We start from the raw sequence: 24,402 nt of genomic DNA, 5'->3' as shown, positions 1-24,402 counted from the left end.
AGTGACGCTTTGGAAACTATGCTCGCTTAGAGGGAAGAACTATGACTTGCTTGGCTTGGGTCTGATCCTCCGATAGCCATTGTTCTTAACGTAATTGATTGTAATCCTGCTATGATACGAGTAATACAAGTTTTTACCCGTAAAAAAAGAGACCGCATCAAGATAAACCATCTTGTTTCGTGTGTCATTTTTATTATTTTAGATAAACCACCTTGTTTCGTGTGCTCGTCATTATTGTCATTTTTAGGATCCTCATAAGTGCCACACGTCAGGTACGAGCACATGGAAACTCCGAACGTTTTCGACGACAAGCTTAGTGACGCGAAGATGGAAACTTTATTTGTCAAGCATGACAACTTTCGTGTTTCAGTTTATTTTCACAGAAACTTACCGTGTGACACTATAATTTGCCATCCTTGCGTGACTTAAATTGCCATAAAGAAACGTCGGATTCGGAGTGCCACACACCTGATGTGTGGCACTTATCATTTGGGTATTTTTATCCTCCCATCACTTTGTACTTACTTTAATTTTAGCTTGCTTTGGTTGTGTTATCTAGCTTAGCTAGGTTCTCTTCTCTCTTCTCATATACTGTATGTTGATTCAACTTAGTCACATTCTAGATAATTCAATTTCATAATTCCTAAAATCAACTAATTAAGTAAAAATTTGTAGCCCTATTGCTTTAATAGCCCTATTGGAAATATAACGTTGTGCAATGAATTGCCACATTAGTTTGCCATGGCATTAATTTCTCAAGAACACATTTTTATACATGTAAAATTTTGTAAAGCAAAACAAATGTATCTCTACTATTAATGAGAGTTTTTTTTTGAGGCGGTACTATTAATAAGAGTTGGTGGTCATACATCCGTTGGTGAAGCCTTCCCACATCTTTCATTAACTCAATCAAATCAAATCTCACAAAACCTCAATTAAATCAACTTTACTTGCCTTACCCTACCGATACCGAAATCAAATCAAACCTTACAAACAAACCCTCAGCTAAATCAAAACATTTCTTGTCATCCCCCACTCATACTGAAATCAAATCTTATCAAAATCTAGAATATGATAGGTGTAAGGTATATGCCAGACACGGTCGGTGTTGGACCACTAGAATATGTATGCCCTATTGCAACACATGTAATTAGCTCGTGTGCTTTATATTTCAGTAGTTAACTAGATTTCGTAACACATACATGACGTGGCATGTAAAAAAGAACTGCTTGATAAACAAGGGATCCAAGACCTACTAACCACATGATCGCATAATGATCTATAGAAAATGTATAATAGAGCTTTTGCGCCTGATAAAAATGTTGCGCCACCTGATTATCCATGTACGAAACATGATAAGTTCATGTGTAGCAATGCCTAAGGGGTTACCAGGGTAGAAGGCTACAACCTATACTCCCACAGATAAGGGCTGTCAAAAACAAAAACGAAAAAAGCTATGATTGGTTTGCTAAAATGTTACAACTGCTGGAGCACTCATCACAGATACAATGAGTTGGCAAACATGATGCCCCGGTGCAAGCTCTTGCTCGCCGATCCAAACTTGCTCTCAAGGTTGACTTCCCCGACAGCTTCAGCAGCGGCTTTTAGCTGGCAAACAAATTCAGTCAGTTGGTTCAAAAAGGAAAATAAAGCAAGCTAACTTTCTTGACTGTTTACAGAACTTTGCAGTAGAAAAGTGAAGTGTTGGGCATGCAGAAAATGGAAAAGAAGAAAGTCGATGCCGATCACAATTTCAATATGGAGATAAAGAGAAATAGAGAACATTTCATACATATCTAGCTACACAATCCAACTTGTTAGTCGTATTCAGTCAGGTCACAGTGAGAGTAAATGTTGACAGTTTATGGGCATTTCCCTAGAAGGACATTTCACACTTGTATTCATGCACATTGATCCAATGGATCAATCAAAGGCAGATTTTTTTTATTCGCATGCACTTTAAGCCGAATGGGACAATCAGAGGCAGACACTCTCGTTATCGAAGTGATTTCAGTACTAGTGCTGGGAACCAACAGGTGGTTTACCTGATTCAGAAATTCATCCAGCCTCCTAACTAGCCGTATGATGCTTCCTTCAAAAATGTCAGTCATTTCTGTCACCTCTCCGAAGGTGGCGCCCTGTGTGGAAAATGTTTCAGGAATCTAGATATAATATAACTACAAAAACTGCAGCAGCAGTACAGATACAGAGTATGATTGCATCAGATGTCGAGATTATGCATGATAAGAATCAATGTCACAATTGGAAATAAGATATCTCAACGCCTGGAAAATTCCAAAAATAAGAATAAAAAATGGAACACAAGATCTATAGTTTAATGAACTGCATAGTCTGACAAACCTTTGACCAGCAGTATATGACGTCCATCAGGTAGGGTTTACAAGTTGATTCAACATATTCCTCAACATTTACGTCCAATTTGCATTCTCGTTGTACCTAAAACAAGAGTGAGAAATCAGAATTCCCAATCAAGCATAGGGACCAGGGAGATGGGTGGTAATATAGTGATGATACAACAAGTATGCACCTCAGCTATTTTTCTTGCAGCCTCCTGGAGCTGTATCATTGGTTTAGAAAGCTCATTTCTCAGGCGTATTTGCTCACTTGACTTCTCACACGGTACAAAGCAGCTAACAACGGAAGCAACTTGATGATGATCAAGATCATTAAATGTACCTAGTCACATAAACATATTAATGCAATACTGAATATAAAGTAAGCAAAAGCTGAACCCACAGTCATATTAAACAGGTACCATTAAACATAAGTTCAGTGATAAGCAGCTCATCCCCAGTGTCTATTAAACAGGCAGCACGCCCCTTTAACTGGAGAACACCATCTGCATCAATATGACCCAGCATCTTCAGAACGCGAGACCGGTTTTTCAGTTCATCCCTAAATTTTTGTAGCTGAATGGAGGAGAATGTGAGAACACGTTTAGCTGTTTCACAAGGATCAACCATGCAAACATTCAACCAACCTGTGAATCCCGCATCTTTGACTTTAGTTGCTGAATTTCATGATTCAATTCAGCTTTTCTTTGGTACCAGGACAGTTGCTGCTCACTTTGATCAGACTGAGACACAAAAATAGCAAAAAATAAGTGCATCAAGTAAAAAACAGGACTGGGCATTTCTTAATTGAAAGGTGACGATGAGGCATACCTTATGAAGTGGGTGAGAACATAGTTTCTGCTCAAGATCCTCAAGTTTATGAACCAGGTCGACTAATTCAGGTTCTTCAATACCCATGTCCTATTAATTATACCAGAATGTCAAAAGGTTGCACCATTATTCAAAATGATCGCTTTAGGATGACAGGTGATATGTTTTTAGGAAATAATGATCTGAGAAACTGGACCAACTAAACGTGACACGAAGGAATGCCAGCAGAAGGTAGAGCAAGGGAACCCATCAAATAGTTTGCAGACTAGAAATAAGCAGGTGAAGACCATATCAGTATTTTAGCTATAGCATTTGTTTTCTCCGTCCGTATATCATGCATAGATGATGTACTGAGGAAAAACAAATATGATATATCTCATCCGGAGAGCTGTGCTGATGTACATCTAAATCCTGACAAGATAAATATGACTTCCTTGTTTTGGAACTTTCAGCCTATCTAAACAAAAATGGTACTCCTAGTGCAAAAATTAACAACGAACTGAAAAGAGGCATTATGTACGAAGAATTTTCACCGTAATTGGATGTAGCTTTGGAAGTCCTTGGGGGTAACGCTTTCCTAGTTCATGAACTGCAAAAAGTATGTTTTGTCTTGCTTCAGGTGGTCGCAGATCAGATGGAATGCTGATTCTAATGCTGCTTAGACCACATACCAAAGGTAATGGTACAGGCACCTGCAAAAATCTTAACATTAGTCAAAAGTAAATTTTGGGCCATCGCTAAATGAGAATAATAAAATGACTAGCAAACTGAAGATAAACGACCACAATAAAATCCTTTGTCACGATCTTCAACTCACCACATGCATTTCTCCCTTCTCTCCAGCGCGAGGTGGGCATGGCTTCGATCGCAATCCACTCTCACTCGAACTAGAAGAACAATGAAGCAAGGTATCCACTATATAGTTATTATTGCGGGATGCACTTAATGCAGGGGGGAGACTACTAGATGCTGGAGGTTTCTTTACAACATTTACAACCACACCCCATCCCCAGTCGGTTGAACCATCCCTCACCTTAACCTGCCATGATGCAAATTACTCAGTGAAATGGAATCAGTGTAAATTTTACAGAATCCACATCATAAGCCATAACAAAGCAATTCATCAAACAAGCAAAATGATGAACAGAAATACACACAGTATTCATAGTGTAGTGCTGCTTCTTAGCAGTCAAATAAGCGGTGATAACTGCTGAACATGTACATCTCATCATCAAGAAAGAACAGAACCTAGGAGAAATAGTTACGTACCAGCCTTCCGGGAACCAAATATAGCAAAGCTCTCTCTGGTCTAATCATCTCAGACATGATTTTCTTCTCAAGTTCAGATATATCAAGCCCTAATTTGTGATATTCAGCAAGATCATTCTGTACAAGTAGAGGTGATACATTGTTAGTCAAACAGAAGCACAATAATGTATACTACAACCGAAATAGCATACCTCTCCAGAAGAGCCCAGCAAACTAGCTTCATTTTCCAACCTTGTAATCTTCTGAACCACTTCAGGTAATGCCTGAACAGCAAGGGAAGCTAATATTTGTCATTCAAAAGGATATGTCATGAAAGGTGTCTTTAAGTTGATACAAACCTTTTCATACTGAAACTGGTGGAATGAATTCCGGATCACATGTTCAGCAGTAAATTGGCCCTCCGCGCGACTCAGCAAATTCAGAATAGTGTAATAGCTCAGTCGGAAAGTACTGATGAGAGGTGCTGGTTTACCTAACACCATGTCCTTGATAACACTCATTTCCATCTGAAAAGTTAAATTATGTGAAGACCAAAGGCCAAATGTCAAACTAAAGGAAGCACGTGAGCACAAAACAAAAGCTTCAGTGTATATATGTTGCATAAGAATCACGGCATACATAATAAATCTTGAAAAGCAATTCAAGCATGAATATGGAACACAACAAGTGTCTTACAGGACAGCTTCAATAGCGCAAAATGAATGTCAACACAACTACTAAGAATTCGGAGCAAATTAATTTTGCATAACAAGTATTGCAAGCTAAGTAAAGCTTGATATGAGAAGTAAATTCAAGCATGAACGGGATGTCCCTCGGGAGGACAACTCCAACAGAACAAAATGACTTAAAAACAACTACAGCTTTTACTTGGCTTTTCCACCTTGGCTTATAAGCCAAAAGAGCACCTATTTAGGTGCTTTCGACTTTGGCTTTTGGCTTTTGTCACTAAATAGGCCAAAAGCCAAAGCCAAAGCCGAAAGCAATACATGCGCTGTTCTTAGTTCTGAGTTGTTCTTAGTTCTCAGAACTAAGAACAGCGCATGTATCTTCCAAATGCAAATTTCAATAGTCTAAAAAAATAAGCTCATAATGACTTCCGACTACATGCCACTGCATACCCATAATTAACTAATAAAGACTGTTAAGTTTAAATATCAAACTGGTAAACATCTACCAAAATCAGAACCATGACTACAAGTGAAATATCAATGATTTGACAAAAATAAAGCAGTAATTAGTTATCACATTTCGTTATCATAATCAACACAGAAAGACAACTGCAGAATCTGGACGGAGAATGCATTTGATGAAATTATTGTACTAAAAAGACATAAAAATTCCGCACATAATCATTGTGCTATATACAATCTATTAAGAAGAACAAAGATATTTGGAACAGAAGACTACACAGCCTTACCTTTTCATCTATCATTATAACACAAATGCCACGTTCATCCTTGCCACGCCGACCGGCTCTTCCACTCATCTAGAAAGAAAAAACAAAATTATTGTGAGAAGAGCTCGTACATTTTATTCCACCTACTAACTCTACATATATATGCCTGACTTCACTTCATGCACATTAGATTTACCTGTATATATTCTCCAGAACCAATAAAACGGTTACTATCACCGTCCCATTTTTTGACAGATGTAAAGACAACTGTTTTTGCAGGCATGTTCAGTCCCATTGCAAACTGAGGAATAACAATCATGAGTTAATCAAATGCTGCTACTAAACAGTGAAAATAAGTGTAAAACAACAGTTATCTGACTTTCTCTAGTTCAAAAACCAAAATAGAAGTCCCTTTGAGGAGTATAGTTCCAAATTATGCACATGTCAATGGATAAAATAATTTTAGTGTCAAATGGGATAATCAGGTTAAAGCGCACACCGTCTCAGTAGCAAAGAGAGCTTTCACAAGACCTTCTTGGAAGAGCAATTCCACCAGCTCCTTAATTATTGGAAGCAGTCCAGAATGGTGTACTGCAATACCTCGTTTAAGAAGAGGCAACATCAACTCTATAGCAGGTAAACCCCTATCTTCCTCGCTTAAACAGAAAATAGCACTACGGAAAACCTGTTCAATGCTATCCTTTTCTTCTTCAGTGTTGAAATCAAGTTTTGACATCGACATCGCATGGTGCTCACATTCCCTTCTACTAAAGCTGAAAATAATGACTGGTTGAAACTTGCGCTCCATAATCATCTGCAAGTTAGCAATCATCGAAATTAAGAAGGGATATCACTGGAAAAAATTAAACTAAACTATAAAACATCAACAGCTAAACAGTGAATATCATCAACAAGTGAGACATGAACTGTTCCCTAGTTTAAAGCCAGCAGGTGGTAAACTACAAAATATGCATGCTTGTACAAGAAAGCATAAACCATCTATTATTTTATAAATTCAGAAAGCACAATAAGGCCAGAATTTATCTTGCACTAAAGTATGTCAGTGGCTGCCTACCTTGACAATTCTGTATATGTCAGAAGTTCCAGAAGCATTCCCACCTTTTGCAATTCGACCACTGGCTTTAGGCCCACCACTCTTCTTCCCATCTAGTTGACTAGGTTGCTTCGCAAATGTGTCTTGCAGCTTCAGAAAATTATCCTCCCTGAACTGACCATTTTCATCTACTACGAGGTAGAGACCAGACCCACCTATTGGGAACACGTAATGCTGTAATGGTGTCGGCCTGAAGTCTGTGTACACCACGTGACAAGGCTGCTTGTGCAGATTGCATATCCACTCAGCAAACTCAGTTGCATTCGACATGGTAGCAGAAAGAAAAACCATCTTGATGGCAGGGGGAAGGAAAACTATACTCTCTTCCCACACAACCCCTCTTTCCCGGTCCTTCATGTAGTGGATCTCATCAAATATAACCCAACCAACTTCCTTGATCACCTCAGAACCCCTATAGAGCATTGCCCTCAGGATTTCCGTCGTCATAACCAGGCAAGTAGCATTTGGCTGAAGAGTGACATCACCAGTCATCAAACCAACATCAGAAAACTCCTGACTAAGCTCACGGTACTTCTGATTGCTCAGAGCCTTTAGTGGAGAGGTATATATGACCCTCTGCTTGTCTCTGAACGACATTGCAATGGCGTACTCAGCAACGGCCGTCTTCCCCGCAGAGGTGTGAGCTGAGACCAAGACAGATTCGTTCCGCTCCAAGCAGGCAATCGAGACACTCTGGAAGGGGTCGAGCTGAAACGGGTATGTCTTGGCCATTTTCCCGTTAAAGACAGGGTTTGAAAGGGTCCCATGTACGGCCTCGTCCTTGGACAGATCGTAGCCACTGGGGGCAGCAACCTCATGGATGCACGTCCGGGAGAGGTTCTGACGCTTGGCAGCCAAGCCAGGCAGCGACTGCTGTCCATCCAGAACAGCGGCAGCGGAACTGTCCTCCGAATCCAGCTCGGGTGCTTTACGCTTGCTGGTATTTTCCACCTCTTCCATTTTTCTCGACGCGGCCTACCTATCACATCAGAAACATGAAGCAATTGCAGCGGTAGAATATCAGAAAAATTACTTGCATTGCATGCCTAAAAAGAAAAGAAGGCATTACATGCAGACATGATTGGAAAGGAGCAGCAGAGCTAGATTGGAATTACAGCTTAACATATCAAGGAAGCTGCAAACGATGGCCAACTTGCAAAATTCCAACACCACAGCAATACCAGTTAATTAATTAAACGAGACTAAGGCCCTGTTTGGAACCACCTAGATTATATAATCCAGTTTCTATAATCTATAATGTTTCCAAACAGGACAACTTATAGTGTAGATTATAAAAACTAGATGGATAGATTATTAAAAACTCATAATCTACTCTATACCAGCTAAAATCAGATTATGGATTGCTAATGACCCATTACCCTTGTAAAGTTGGAGATAATAACATTTCTACCACCGCTACCCTCCTCTTTTTAAAAAAAACAGAGGGTAGATAGGTCATTATGCAATGTAAAACCTGGATTACAGTTTATATAATCTGGCCTCCAAACATGTTCACCTAGATTATTTTTATAAACCAGATTATATAATTTATCTTCATAATCCAGATTATCATAATCTATTATGGTTCCAAACAGGGCCTAAAACCCTAAGCCACTGCAGTACAGAAATTAGATTATTTTTCGATAACTGATGCCAGAGATGGAGTGTCCCAGAAGCTTCCTAATATACTTCCCACAATCACCTGCACTAATTCCCACCACACGAAATCGATATATACAATATAAAGAACTAAGAGAAAAATGCCAGAATAAACGGGCTGAGAATACAAAAGCGAAATGAATCTATACGAACAAGCTACATAAGGTGGGAAATGAGGGCTCAATTAAACCTTAGAACCTCGGGAGCCTTACAATCAGCGTCATCCGAAAACCCTAGTGGAAAATTTGCAGAAAGGGCCGAACAAGTTTTTTTTTTCCTTTCCTCGTGCTGAGGATTCTCGCTCGTGTAAACGGGCTCGGCCTGGGAATGGCTTGGTCGGGAATCGGGTTCTACGTTCTTGGCACCTCCGCTGCCGCAGCAACGAAGACCGAATCGGGGCCCGGAACACGCATCGGAAGAACGTACCCGCGATGAACTGGAGCAACAGACAGATCTCGGCGAGGGCTTACCTCTCTCTCTGTCTGTCTTAGACGGCGAAGAAAGTGCAGCGCGGCGACTAGAGTCCGGCGGGGAGGCGGCGCTGGATGAGCGGAGCTGGAGGAGGCCTGGTGATGGGGAACGTGGTCGGGCAGCGCTCCGGCCGGAGGCAGGCAACCCTCTCAGGCTCTCACTCGTCCGAACCTCTCGTTGAATCGCCGGGGGGCAACAGTTGTTCCGGACCGAAATGTACCGGCCCAAACCAAACAGATCCAACCATTTTTTGGGCCTGGCGGGAGCTACAAGAACCTCCCGACGCCCCCAGCTGGGCTGCCCAACGTTCGGCTTCCCTGTTTCTTCTCTATATACTTTTCTTTTTCTTTCTTTTTTCTGTTCCTTTTTCTTTTATTTCCTTTTATATTTTCTTATTTTCTGTACTTATTGCTTTATTTAATTGTAATGTATTATAAAAACAATTCACCATGTGTATTACTAAAAATTTAATTGTATATTAAGAAAATGTTAACCGTCTATTACAAAAAATTCACCGTGCATTATAAAAATGTTCAGTGTGTATTTCAAAATTCTTAAGCATATTTGGACAAGAAAAGTTCACCATGCATAATAAAAATGTTCATCATATATTAAGTAAATGTTCAACTTATAACACAAAATGTTTAATGTGTGTTTTAAACTTGTTCACTTATATTTTAAAAATTGCTATTTTTATGAAACGTGTAGGAAATTTTAAAAGTGTCCAAGTATAAGAAATACTCCTTCTACCTAACTAATTATAGTTGGCGAGAACTGGACTAATTCTTATTTAACACCTGCTTACTGGGTCGGCCCATTGCTAGGAATCGAACACGGGACTGACTACTTGCGCGAGCTTGATGCTAGCCACTACTTCTATACCTAACTAATTATAGTTGGCGAGAACTGGACTAATTCTTATTTAACACCTGCTTACTGGGTCGGCCCATTGCTAGGAATCGAACACGGGACTGCCTACTTGCGCGAGCTTGATGCTAGCCACTGCTTCTGTACCTAACTCATTATAGTTGGCAAGAACTGGACTAATTCTTATTTAACACCTGCTTACTGGGTCGGCCCATTGCTAGGAATCGAACACGGGACTGCCTACTTGCGCGAGCTTGATGCTAGCCACTGCACTAGAACAGGCCTGCAGACCAAAATACAGCAGATCTCTAAAAGATACTAAGTATAGTTTCAGACTTAACACTGTTTGACAAAATCCGATTTTAAAAAAAATGAGTAATTTTTTGAATGTATGATATTTATTACAAACGCAAACAAATTTTATGAAAACAAACAGTTTTTCAATTTCCCAAATATGTTTTGATAACATCAACATTTTTTAAATTTGTGAACAATTTTAAAAGCACGAACATTTTTTCAATCTTGATAACAGAATTGGAAGTGCGAACAATTTTTTAAAGCATTATATTTTAATCTTAAAACAAATTTTTAAACGGAGAACAAATTTGGAAGTATGGACATTTTTCGAATACACGAACAGAAAATTTAAATCCAGTACATTTTCTGAGTTTTGAAAGTTTTGAACTTTTTGTATAACAAGAACATTTTTTGAATTTTGAGAACTTTTTTTTAAAACTGGATTTTTTTGGAAACACGGACAAAATTTGAAATATTAAAAAAGAAAAAAGAGAAAAAAAGGAAATAATAAACCCAAAGAAAAAGGCAAACACAAAAAAGAAAAAAAAAGAAACAGAAATAACTAGAAACAAAAAGAAGAAGAAAAACAAAAAAAAACGAAAACCCGGTTCAAGAACCTTCTGAAAGGTTTCAAAAACCAGCCAGGAACAATCCGAAAGGTTGCCAAAATCGAGAAAATGATCCCACGTACAAAAGATCTAAATGGGCCGGCCTATTTACTATCAAACATGTGCGGTAGATCGATAACTTGACGCCGGATGCGGCAAATAGGGTTTTTCCCATTTAATTCTTCGACGTGCACGAGCCCTGTGTCGCTCTTCGCGAGCGACCCGGGCGCTAACCCTATCCACTGGACGTCGCCACACCTCTAGTCGTCCCCATCTGTCGTCGCACTAATAGAAAAATGGCTAGCCACAATTTTAGTTGGTGGCGTTCCATTTTAGATCAACGACATCACTATATTTTTAAAATAATGGTAGCATTGACATATTTGATACGACAACTTTATATAAATGGTGGTGGCATTGGTTTTCTAAAATGCCACAAATTGATGATCGCAGTTGTACTGACCCGTTGGTACATAGTGGTGGAATTGGATTTGTATGAACATTGTAGGTAACTAATCTAATGCTAGCGTTCATTGAATCTGAATGCCAACACTTAATTTTTCCTATATATATATAGGAGGGTTGGCAAACAATTTAACTTCCTTTCTTCATAAAAATATCTTCCATTGTTTTGCCTATATAGGAGTATTTTATTATTTTGACACTTTTACTTATTAAAGTAAGAATATTTGTTTTCATTTTATTATTATTTTGAAAGTTATTATTATTATTTGATTTTGAGATTTCATATTTGATGAACAATTTTATATTATATTGTACTTTATTTTATTAAATTTAGAGTATTGTAATTGCAAATAGTGATATTTTTTATAATATATTTTGAGTCTTTTTATTTTCTTATCTTTTTATTGTTTGTATATGGTGGTGAACATTTTTATATTATAGTAGTCAACAAATATTGTAGTTACTTTTCTAAAAGTAAGAATATAAGAATTAGAAATGCTGATAAAAAATAGTCTTTTAATTGTTTTTATTAAAGTAAAAAATATGGATGTGCCGATTTCGTGACTAGGGTTAAAGCCATGGTCATGGTGATTTTGTAGTTACTTGTAGATCTTGCATCTACTCTTGTGCATCTATTCTTCATAGGTTGGGATGTGAATCAATATTTGTTATATCAAAAAATGTTAGATATTGTTGGCGGGATGAGCATGTACACTACAACCTTTCGACATTTTAACCCGTGGTTTCAAATAACTCATGGTGCTTAGTTAAATATTCCTTTGGTTTTGATAAAGAAGTGACCTAACATTGTTAGATATTCTTTGATCGATATTGTTGGAGGGACGAAAGTAAGCACTGCATGGTTTTGACAACTTCCAAATTTATGACTGCGTTTTAGATTGTACATTGTTGGTGTCTTCCTTTGAAAATAACAACCAAGTTGGTTGTGTTCTAGAGTCTACATAAATATACCATGATCAAACAATAGTGTTGGTTATAAGTTCAAATGTTGTGAGTTGGAGTTGCATTTCTACATTTATTATTTATGCACATATATCTTATACTTATTATTACTTACTATTCGGATATTGTTGGCATATGTCATATATTTTTGTCATATATAGTTCAATTGTCAAATGTTGTCATAGTTCAATTATCATATATAGTTCACTTGTCATATGGTGTCATGTGTTCAGTTGGTCCTAACTGTAGTTGTCATGGTTGACTTGTTATTATTTTGTAGTTGGCGTTGATGAGTTCCTACAAGAGCCACTATTGGTCTTCTTGCAACTTCACAGCATATGCCGACACGGGAGAAGGGAGCACCAACCAGGTATATAAGATTCCAAACACATTCATGATCATTGTAAACACACACATATATCTAACCATTCATGATTATTGCAAAGACGTGCATATCTAATGATTTCAAACATTTGACTAATATGTACCTGATCTGACACCTATTGAGGAGGAGGTATATGATGTGGACATGCTCAACCACCAACTCATAGACTCTCAAGAAAGTACCATCAAGGCCTTGAAGGAGGTGAATGTCGTGTTGAAGTCGGATAAGGATCAACTGATCAATGAGAAGGTTGATCTCTTTGACAAGATTTTTAGGCTGAGGGACCAGAGGGAGTAGCTGATCAAGAGAGGGATAAGCTGGAGAATGAGAGAAAGAACCTCAAGGTCGAGAGGAATGAGCTCAAGGTGGAGAAAGCACATTTCAAAAAAGAGGGAGAGATCAATAGATATGGATGATGCAGTTTGGTTGTTGAAATGAGAAGTTGGATGAAGTTAATCCTTGGTAAAAAAATGTGATCGACCACCTAGGCTATTTATGGATGTAGTTTGGTTGTTGAAATGTGAAGTTGGACTAGCTAGTTTAGTTTTTGAACTACTAACTTTTGTGGAGAACTAGTTAAGTTGAAGAGTATCTATCTAGTTTTTGGAGTTGAACTAGTTGATGCAGTATATCATATATTTGTTGATGGTTTACATATCTCATATAATTATTTTTGTAAGTGAAAAATCATTTTGTTGGTATTGGGCTAACAAGGCATGTCAGTGGTAACATACACTTACTAATGGTGTTGGCCACCTCGCATACCATCGGTATTTAAAATAGTGTTGACGTGTGCTCTAACGCCAACCATAGTTAGGCTTTTTTGCACTAGTGTCATCGTGGGACAAAGATGGCATGGCGTCGGCGGTAGCGGGCTTTGCCCCACCCGTACGCGAGGTATGCTTTCTCTATGATACGTCTCGAATGTATCTATAATTATGAAGTATGCATGTCATGTTTACAATGATTTTATATGATTTTGGTGCATTTTTATATGAATTTTGGGAACTAACCTATTAACCTAGTGCTTCGTATGAGTTTCTATTTATTTATTTTTTGCTATTTCTTGATTCACAGAAAATCCATACCAAGCGAAGTCCAAATGCCACAAAATTTTACATTGATTTTTTCTGGACAAGAAGAGAGCCATGGAGCTTCAAAGAAGGACGAGACGGAGTCGAGCGGGGCCATAAGGCTGGGTGGCTCCTCCTAAGGCATGCCATCTGGGCATCTCCACATAAGCCTTTAGCCATAACAGCTTTTGAACTTTTCTGAAATATACTTGAAAAACATATTAGTCCAATGATGCATATGTTGTGATCAATTATCGAAACCACCCTAGGGAGCAATTGTGCTTTCAATCTCCCTTTTTTGGTAATTGATGACAACATATAGATCAAAGTTTCGACAAAAGATATAATCAATGATTAGCATCGACACTTTGAGAAATATGTGAAAAGCAAGAGCTCCCCCTAAATTTGTGCATTATTTAAAATTTATGTTTGAATGCAAATGCACAATCAATTAGGATCATGGGTTACTCTTCCATGTCACATACATCTCGGTGGTGCGCATACAAGATAAAGATGAATAGTTATGCACATGACACCAACAAGATAAGTGAATGATCATCACATAGATAGCTAAAAGATAATAGTGTAGCATCAATCAAGCAAAGCGTATGAGCAAACACATAAACTGGATAAATTCATCCATAGGATCAAAGTTTTTTGAAACCAAATGAGAGCAAATAAAGTAAACTCTCTCTCACACACACACACAGTCTATGATCTATACATTTCTCCCCCTTTGGCAACAAGTTACCAAAAAGTTCAAAAGGTATAGAACTAATCGTCTCTCTGGGCAGATGATGACGAAGTCGGCAGAAGAGTATCCATGAAGGCATCGACTGAGTGTCCTGGAGCTAGAGAGTGGATACTGGAGGTGCTTGAGCTGGAGCTGGTGCTGAAGGTGTTGATGCTTGAGCTGAAGATGTCTGTCCTGTCTCCTGAGCAGGAACAACAACTCATCTAGGCTGAGTGTCGAACCGTGTGGTAGTAAGAGGAGGTGACTCTTCTTCATCATCATCTTCATCATCTGAGCGCGGGATATCCACTGAGTCAACTTCATGTTGAAGTTGTTTGACTATTGTGGTCAACTCAGTAACCTTCACATCCATGTCATGAAACTTAGTTTCCACGACTCTCTCAAGGCTTTTCTGACTTTGTAGTATCTCCTGGATGTTCTTCTCCATGCCTTGGATAGAGCTAATTAGAAACGCCATTTGCTCGGCTTGAGTTGTGAGCTGTGGAATTGGTGGTGGTCTATTTCTAGCAGCCTCAGCTTCTGCTGCCTCTGCTGCCATTCTTGCTACAGTCGAGTTGGGATCATTGCCATCCATTACCACTTCATTGTCTTCAAACTCTGGCTGAAGAGGTAGATGGGGACGATCAAGTAGATATACATGCTTGCCTAGCTTGGCATTAATAAGCATCTGAATGTAAGGGACATATCCAGATGATCTCTTTTGATGAGCACCAGTCCTCTGGATAGTCTCTACTATCAAATCCATCACTCTGAATCTGGTGTGGGTGTCCAAAAGGTGCAGTAGGTTGATGGAATGTCCTCTAATCATCTTATCATCACCTGATTTAGGCATCAAGATGTGTCTCATAATGGTGTTAGTTGTGGGTATTCCTGCTTGCAAGAAGTACACAGAGCCCATCTTGTGACTAGCCAAATAATCATGAGGAATTGGCTTGTACATATTGGCCATAGAGTTGTGACCCTTCTTCGCTTCAGAATACACATCGACATCTCGATCTTCCTGCTTTGCGGCACCAATGATAGTGGCCCACTCATCAATTGTAGATTTGTACTTGTGACCATCAGTCTTCGAGACCAAATAACCATCTCCATAGAAATGAACGGTTGAGTAAAATTGCATGATCAGCTCATCATTCCATGGGGTCATCTCTTTTCCAACAAAATCTTCAATGTCCACTAACCTGAAATTTTCTCGGACATGGGGAAAGAAGTCTTCATTCTCCTTGATTAATTCCCAGTCAACACACCTCATATCACTGACAGCAGGACTCTTGTCAAACAAGACAGTCTCATAAAAATCTTGTTGTTCCTTCATGTGAAACCTTGGATCAACAATAGTTCTTCTTCTGTCAGCATATGGGTCAACAACTCTCCATTTCCTCAAACCAGCATCCTTTCTCTTCCTCATATCTTCTGCTACAGGGTGAGCAGCATTGTGTACTCGCAGGTTTGGTCGGAGCTTCCTGAGAATGTGTGCATTCTCATCTTCTTCCTCCTTTGTAGCAAAGGTATTGGAAGCAGGACCTTTCTCCTTGACAGCTGTAGGAATGTCTTTTGTAGTCCTCTTGGGAGCTACAACCTGCTTTGCCTTGGATGGAGGCTTAGGAAAAGATTTCATGGCATTTGCCATGAGCTTCTTCTTCTTAGGAGGAACTGGGATCTCATCAGGAACTTCTTCTTCAACAGCTTCTTCAAGGTCTTCATACATAGAAGTTGGTCTCCCCACAACACGAATAGTACTTTTCCTTGCTCTCTTCACACCAGCCTTCTTGGCAGGTTCATCAATGGAAAGAGTTATGCTTTTCCTTACACTATTAAGATGCCCGTGCTATGCTACAGAACCACGTGAAGGTAGAGCCAAAACTAATTTCGTTGAATCGGCTATTCAAAATTCAATCAAGACCTTCTAAAGTCACAAAAAGAAACAATAAGTCATTCCTTTTCTTATCACATCTATAAATGGACTTTTCTACTAATGCTACTATACATAACATTATTCTACTTTGCAAGGTAGGCCAAAACACCAACGATATGTTTACTTGTTGCATGGCACATCACCCTTTTTTATCTTTGTCCTATGTTTCTAATGTAGAAGTTTAGTGTCGTAGTCCGTTTGAATCAACATTTTATATCTCCCCACATGTTATTGTATCACATTTAAAATGATATGCCACATTTACAACATTCTTTAAAAAGCCATGTTGATGTCTTAAAGTAGTTCAAAGAAATTGAGTATGGGTAGATGAGATAATAAGTGGGGATCTCGAAAAATATAAAAGATTCAGTGCCTAGCATAATATTTCACACCATTTGGCACCCTAAGATGCATCGGAAGATTGATAAAATGTGCAACAAGAAAAAGGAAAAAACATGGAGCCACGCTAATGCAAGGTGTCAGATGATGATTATTAGTCTACACATGGAAGTTTCCGTGGCGAGTGTATCATATATACGTTCAACATGCCACCATCCATCAGGACGATTCAATGAATTAAGATTTTGATGATTGTAAAAGTGTTCGCAAGCCGTCCTCGTCCAAAACACGCTTGTCATTGTTGCCTGGAACGGTGATGCTCCCTATGCACTTTTTATTGTTATTGCCTCTCGATAAGGATGAATTGGTCGGGCGGTCATTTGGGTTAGCTCGAACTAAAAGGATAAGAGACCTACTGGGGCCGACAAAGTAGGCCTGAAGCACAACATCAAGTCAGTTTTGGTCCAGTTCGGCTCAAGTCTTTGATGAAACCAACCCGTCTATTGATTTTTTTTAAAGAGCCCTACACATCTAAGTGGGATCCTACCCATCTAAGTGCCATCATGAATTTTACAAAAAAGGTTCACACATTAAAAATGTCTTAATTTTCAAAAATTGTGCCCAAATTAAAAAAATGATTCATAAAAAATTCATGCATTTTAAAAACTATTTGTCTATTTAAAAATGTGCGGGAGTTTCGAAACTGTTCCCAATCTGCACAAAATATTCACGAATTCAAGTATATATTTGCCGATTCATAAAATGTTCACGAATATGTAAATGGTTTCGGAATTTCAGCAACAATGTACCCAATCACCCCGACGTATGAGCGGAATATAGTTGGCCCATCTAAGTTAGGGGAGGGAATTAATAAAGGCAACCCAATTACATTGGCTAAAAAAATAGTCAAACTATGTGTGAAGCTTGATTTAGCAACAATGTACGCTCGCCAAAGCAGGTGGTCAGCGACATTGACAAAAAGTCTCGATGGTTTAGAGCCATCATTACTTATTAATGAATGAGATTCTAGATTACTTTCGGAGGCAGAGCTTCTAATAGCGATGCCGATAGATTACCATAAGTTTCCTATTTTGTCAAAAGCAACACGTGTGGTTGATCCAATTCATAACCCCTTTTGTATTCAACACCATCATGTGGTTTTGAGCAATAAAACTCGGTTTAACTCTAAAAGCTAAAATTATATATGCTCGCGTGCATCCATCCACAACGCCGTCGTCGTTCAATGAGCCCTTTTGTACGCACGCTATATCACATATCATGTATCCATCCACCGAGTCATTTGTCGTCCTCTCCTCGACGATCCCGGGCCCTGAGGTGGCAGGCAGGAATAATACTGACCGCTATACTACGGTACAACCTCTTTGATGCTATCATATCCATTGTAACTGTGGAAATGCACTTTGGTGGCCGAGCTCCATAAAGGCCTTTAAATTTGAAACTCAAATATCGTGAAAATTCATATTTTTACATTTTAAAAAAATCTAAAAAAATACAGATATAAGTGAAGGTGTAACACACATGTGTGTAAATTTTCAGAGAAAAATACATTGAAATGAGGGTTGTGCAGAAAAGACAAATCTGAAGTTTTTTTACACATGATACTATTCATCGTTCGAGGTCATGAATTTGTCTTTTTCGTGTAGATCGTATTTCAAAGTATTTCATTCTAATTTTTTATAAACATACATATAACATCCTTCTTTACTTGCATATTTTTTCTAGATTTTTTTAAAACCGAAAAATTTGAATTTTGAATTTTTCAAAAATTTCGGTCTTCATGGAGGCCGAGCTCCAAACGTCCGCGCTCTTGTCACTGTACTTATCTACAATTTTTTAAGACTATTTGCTTCATAAACACGATACGGGATTCAATGTTTGCTTCGTACACATAGTATGACATGCACAATTAATATCCTCATGCAAAGATATTTCTATAGTTCTAGTACTACTCATCATTTGTAGATTCCCGTTCTACAAGTATCACCTGCTTCGTTCATTCCTTGCGACAAAATTAACAAATTTGATCCAGGAATTAAAGTATTTCACAAACTGGACTATGTTTAAAAAAGTTCATCCAACTGATCCTTTTGTATGGCGCTTGACAGTCAGACGTCACACTACACTGTGTGATGCCTTTGTTTTAGGCGTCACACAGTGTAGTATAGCGTCTATGCCTTAGGCGTCACACTAGGTCTCAGGCATCACACACAATAGTGTCGGGCGCTACAAAGTGTAGTGTGGGTCTAAAACAAAGGCGTCATACAAAAGGGTCAGCTGGATGAAATTTTTTCAAACATAGTTCAGTTTGTGAATTAGTTTCATTTTTGGGTCAAAATTTCCCACTTTGCCATTCCTTGCTTGCTAGTAGCTGTAGCTCACTTCTTCCCTGTACTACAAAACCAGTAGCTAACATGCACGCACAGGCAGAGCATCCCCGTGTTCTATGCACGAGAGCGCGACAGAGATCCTAGCGAGCGAAAGACTGCTAACTACAGTAACTAACAGAAACGAAAATGAAAAGGAACCAAAGAAAAAAACTAACAGAAACGAGGGAGATCCAGGCGTGGATACGGACACGCTACCGGTCTGTTCAACTCCGTATTCAGCTAACAGAAACCTAAAACAAAGCATGCGTGCAACATGCTATACTTCACACTCTTGTGGTGCTTGAATCGGCGCCACGCAAGTTGCACGGTCACGGTGGCCAATGGCCCATGGCGTGTTTTCAAGATCCGTGGTTGACCACCTCGTCGGCTCCTCGAAGATGAAGGACGCGGGGGAAGAAGCACCCCTGCTTGCCGAAGGCAGGGCCGAGTGTGGAGGAAGAGCAGGGTCCCGGTAATGGCGAGCTCGAAGCTGAGCGCACCGGCGTACGTCTGCACCTAAACTACTCCCTCCGTTCCTAAATATAAGTCTTTAAAGATATTTCATTAAGAGTCTACATACGGAGCAAAATGAATGAATCTACACTCTAAAGTATGTCTATATACATCCGTATATAGTCCACTAATGAAATCTCTTTAAAGACTTATATTTAGGAACGGAGGGAGTACATGGCATCTCGTCGCGTCTCCTGCACGCACATGAGACCGCTCCTGTACGGCTGTACCACCACCGAAGCAGTAGTGCATAAATCGACAAACGAGTCACTTGGTCCTGCACGAGCCACACCGCCGCCGATCCGGTCCCTAGCCATCTCGCTCGATGCCGGGCCAAAGGGCGGCTTGGTCGGGATGGGAGTGGACCGTGTCCACCTGCCATGCATTGCGTTTGCACACCTAGGCCCTGTTGTGCCGTCGCCGGTGGCCTGCAACACTGCAACGCCGCGCGCATGCACACCGTTGCCCGCTCCCTCGATCCCATCTATGTCGGCGTTTGTTCAGCGCACGCACACACTGTCGCCAAGCTCCTATGATGCTTGTGGTCGAGGTGTCCGTGCCGCTGAGTAGGGCCGCCTCCGTGGTGCTTCTCTTCTTCCACGACCATGTCCACAAGCACGCCTCCCGGACACTCTGGTGCTCTGCCTCCACAACCACGTTTTCCATGCCGTCGTCGTCGCCGCATACTCGGCCTACATAGAATTGAACAGCACCGTCGGGGCTAGCAAGCCAGCCCGGGCAAGAGAGTTGGCCGTTACGAGCCTCGTATTGGGATTCACCATTGCACCGACTTGAGCCCTGCACCCGCTCGTCATGAGTGATATTTTGGCTGCTTGGTCTATTTTCAGCTCGTTGCCAACCTGCTTTGGAAGTTCGGAGTAGGGGATTAGCTGCCTTGCTGTCCACGTGAGGATACAGGAGGCGGACCGCCTCAAGACTATCCACAATGAAAGTAACATAGTTAGTAACGTAGATGCCACATAAGCAAGAAATATGATGTGGCAAGTAATTAATGGAAAGAGAGAGAAATTGAGTAAGTTAGCATGTTACTCGTACTAGGAGTAACATATGTGATACCAAAGCAAGATGAGTGTATAGGCTAATAAATGAAAGACTCAATGTTATTACCTCTATGTTATTATTCACCGTGGAAGTAGTAACTTAGACTAGTAACATATGTATGTTACTACTCTATGTTACTTCCATTGTGAGTAGTCTAGTAATTGGACATCATGCCGGAGGATGGCGATTGGGGAAGAGTGGGGTCAAGTGGAAGTTTTTGGTCGGGTGGAGATTGCCATTGTTTTATTCCATGGGTCTCATGTGTGGGAGGTGAAGGATGAGTGAATTCACCACCAACTCAAATCTTTATAAGTAGGACAGATAAGCAGGTGCTCTCAGATCAGCATGATTAGCAGTTACCTTCCTGACAACCTTCCTTGGAGCCTTTGGAGGACCTGAAGTTTCCTCTGGCATAAAGTCTGAGTCTTCTTCATCAGAATTCAGTTTCTTCCTTTGCCTTGTGTCTGCCTTGGGCAAACCATAAGAGCTGTAGGATCCACGGTCAGAGTCAGACTTCTTTGGACTAGTGCATGAGTCCATCTCAACACTTGGTTCTCTAAAATCATTCTGACTATCTTCTGAACCAGACATCATAACAGAAAAGCAAATAACTCAGCAGCAAACAACAAAACCTGTGAAGTAGATATAGGAAAGACAGAAGGGTTGAGCATCACAAAACACAAAAGTTTTTGAAAATTTGAACAAAGAAATTCTTAGTTCTAGCTTTTTGCAGATCACATTTTCAGTAGCACCGAGTTTGAACTTTCGGAGTCACCGAGACACATGAACTCCTTAACAGAAACTTGGTCATCACTTTTGGTGGCACCGAAATTGACAACTCGGTTTCACCGAGCTCATTCTCAGGAACCCTAGGGTCAAAATCGGTGGAACTGACTTTTGCAAATCGGTGTCACCGAGATGAGGTCTGCGGGTGGCTAAACCTTAAATCTTCTCGTTCGCTAATTCTATGGGAGCTTCTGGTGGATAGAGAGATTGCACACTGCGCCTTGTGGATAAATCTTCTAATGCGCGTGGGATAGATTGGGGAGGCGCAAAAGAAAGGGCGGATCCATAACCTAACTCGGCGATGGTCTAGCTATGGCGACGACGGCGATGAAGAATCCGTTGACGCCGGCGATTCCCTGCAGCGGAGACGCACGGGGAGTCAAGGGCGATGACCAGGGGGCAGGGAGGCAGCTTAGGGCACGAGACGAAACAACTTTGACAAACTAAAATCAAAGATTCGGTCCGCTGGAATATATACCCTTGCGCTGTCGGTGTCATCGAGATGATGAAATCGGTGTCATCGAGTTTCTCTACTTTTAGTTGATAGGTAAACTTGGAGTAACCGAGTTTGTGGTTTCGGTGGTACCGAGATGGAAAACCAGATCAGCTTTGTAAATTTGGTGGAACTAATTTTGTGAAGTTGGTCACACCGAGATTTTCAAAGAGGTTTTGGAGGTCATCCATTAACGATACAGAACTCCGAGTGCACCTTCACACAGAGGGATCGACAAATGCTTGTTCAAGTTTTGTTACGAATCATATATAGAACTTGAAATGAGATAGCATAGATAGCTAGAGAAGGGTCCTAGGCAATCTTCTCCATCCAATTGGCAAAAGATAAATCAAGAGTCAAACAACAACAATTTGATGTCTTCGAATGAGCAAACACATGCAGACCAAATGCTCACACAATAAGAATGATAGATAAAATATGGTGACCATGCTCACACATCCTAGCAGCTATTAAGCACTTGGGCGATGACAAAAGTCATCTATATATGAGTATATTGACATAGGAGCCAAGTAAGAATACTTGATCATAGGTCATACTCATTGTTAAGCACAAGTGGGGTTACCACTTTTACATAAGCATTAATGTGTTCATATCCTTAGGAGATGCTTATACTCAAGTCTTGGAGCAAAGCTCCCCCTTGATATGACATCCCCCCTAAGAGGGATCAACTAACCTTGGGTTTTGTTGTAGAAGACTTCAAGTAAGTGAAGTAGTAGTGGATGCTCAAAGTTGATGAAGATCATCTTGAGTTGGGAGCAATCCTTGTTGTTTCTTACTCTTCTCACCAACATGGGTTAGTCCCAAAACACAAGGAACATATGCAAGGATATATATGGACATGGAGTGAAACACAAATGAGATGATGTCCAAAGATGCATTAATTGCCTTGTTCCTTACTACCTTTGAGGGAATGTGTGACTCCTTGAACTAATGCATATGATTGAGGTTGTTTGCAAATAGTTCTTCCCAAAATGAATAAGAGTGAATTTCATTGGCGGAGTCACCCCCTCAAGAACTTTCTAGTTCTTCCTCTTGGGAATCCACATCAACTTGATGGGGATTCTTGGAGTTGTTGTAGCACTAGATGAGGTAGTGCTAGAAGTGTCCTTGGAAATCCACTTGACCTTGACTTGGGGTTTCTCTCCAAATAGGTCAATGTCATCTTAAAGCTTTCCCTTGCATTTGTGGTCTTGTGGTGGAAGGTCATCATGTGAGCCTTTTCCCTTGGGAGGAGTAAGATCATACTTCTCCTCTTGAGGAACAAACCTATGAATGGGATATGGACCTTCTTCCCAATCATCTCCGTTGATGTTGAAGTAGCCAACACCTTGTTTCTTCCGATGTCCTCCTTGCTTGCGCACAATTTCCTCGAATTTCTTACTTCCGGCAAGACTCTTGAAGACACCTCTCTCTATAATCCCTTTCAATAGATCATTTTCTTGCTCAAATGTAACTTGGCTAAGAGAATCATTAGTGTAATCAAGAGTGCTACTAGCAACAACATCATTAGGTTTGGTTTTAGCATGATTGTTATAGATGAAGAATTTTTCTTGCCTTTGTTACTAGTGTTTTTAGGTTTAACTTGTGGAACAAAAGTAGACAAGAGTAATCGTTTTGCTAGATAATAATAACTCTTCTTTCGAAGATCATCATTGATTGCTAATAGGAACTCATGCTCTTGCTCCAAATTGAGCTTCTCGAAGCGTAGCTTCTCATGGGTTCTTGCAAGCTCTCTATGATCTTCTAGAGTAGTCTCATGAGCTAACTTAAGAGTGTTTAATTCTTGAGTTAGTCGTTCAATCCCTTTCTTATCATCGTCATTCGATTTCTCTTGACTAGCATGATAATTAGCAAGTTCATTTTTAGTGCAATCACTAGTTTTATCAAAGAGCAAGTCATCTTCTCCTAACAAGTCATCCTCATCACTATTGAAATCAAGATACTCGGGGTGTGATACCTTGGCGCCTTTCCCCATGAAGCAGTTTCCGACTCCCTCATTTGGTGAATCAAATAAGTCGTAGGAGTTGGAGGAAACAAGTGCAATGCCGGCAACACCTTCATCTTGACTATAGTCGGAGTTGGAGTGATAGCTTCTCTCGGAGTGGTTTTCAGACTCGGAGTCAGAAACCCATTTACCAACATGAGCTTGATGTCTTCTTCTTGAGCTGCTCTTGGTGTATTTGTCCTTCTTCTCCGATTCCTCACCTCTCCGCGAGTGTCTTCGTCCGTAACGATCTTCTCTATTCCTTCTCTCTGTGGTAGGTGACTCATATCTTGAGCTTCATCTTCGAGGTGACTCTTCTATTCGTTTGTAAGGAGCCGAGCACTCACTGGAGTAGTGTCTTGGCTTCCCACAATTGTAGCAATTTTTGTCATGGCT

The 24,402-nt window shown here is 40.1% G+C and overlaps 1 protein-coding gene across 2 annotated transcripts; it reads right to left on the bottom strand.

Annotated features, from left to right (window-relative positions):
- Window positions 1-1,248: 1,248 nt before the first annotated feature.
- LOC123447952 (DExH-box ATP-dependent RNA helicase DExH10-like) lies at window positions 1,249-9,286 on the bottom strand. 2 transcript variants are annotated; one of them, XM_045124693.1, is made up of 17 exons: window positions 9,094-9,276; window positions 6,926-7,943; window positions 6,350-6,664; window positions 6,047-6,151; window positions 5,872-5,940; window positions 4,793-4,960; window positions 4,646-4,717; window positions 4,455-4,571; window positions 4,003-4,224; window positions 3,719-3,877; window positions 3,186-3,275; window positions 3,002-3,097; window positions 2,777-2,930; window positions 2,549-2,697; window positions 2,362-2,457; window positions 2,046-2,138; window positions 1,249-1,608 (listed from the first exon to the last, which is right to left on the bottom strand). In XM_045124693.1, the coding sequence occupies exons 2-17, from the start codon at window positions 7,922-7,924 to the stop codon at window positions 1,498-1,500; spliced, it is 3,015 nt and encodes a 1,004-aa protein (XP_044980628.1). In that variant the 5' UTR covers window positions 7,925-7,943; window positions 9,094-9,276; the 3' UTR covers window positions 1,249-1,497. The 2 variants fall into 2 exon arrangements, with proteins under 2 accessions (XP_044980628.1, XP_044980629.1); XM_045124694.1 differs by lacking the exons at window positions 1,249-1,608; window positions 2,046-2,138; window positions 2,362-2,457; window positions 2,549-2,697 and having other exon boundaries at window positions 2,802-2,860; window positions 9,094-9,286.
- Between the last annotated feature and the right edge of the window lie 15,116 nt (window positions 9,287-24,402).

Source organism: Hordeum vulgare, chromosome 4H (genome assembly GCF_904849725.1).
Source record: "Hordeum vulgare subsp. vulgare chromosome 4H, MorexV3_pseudomolecules_assembly, whole genome shotgun sequence".
Lineage (NCBI taxonomy): Eukaryota > Viridiplantae > Streptophyta > Magnoliopsida > Poales > Poaceae > Hordeum > Hordeum vulgare.
Note: the sequence above shows the minus strand (reverse complement) of the source record. Positions and strands in the feature narration are given on the sequence as shown.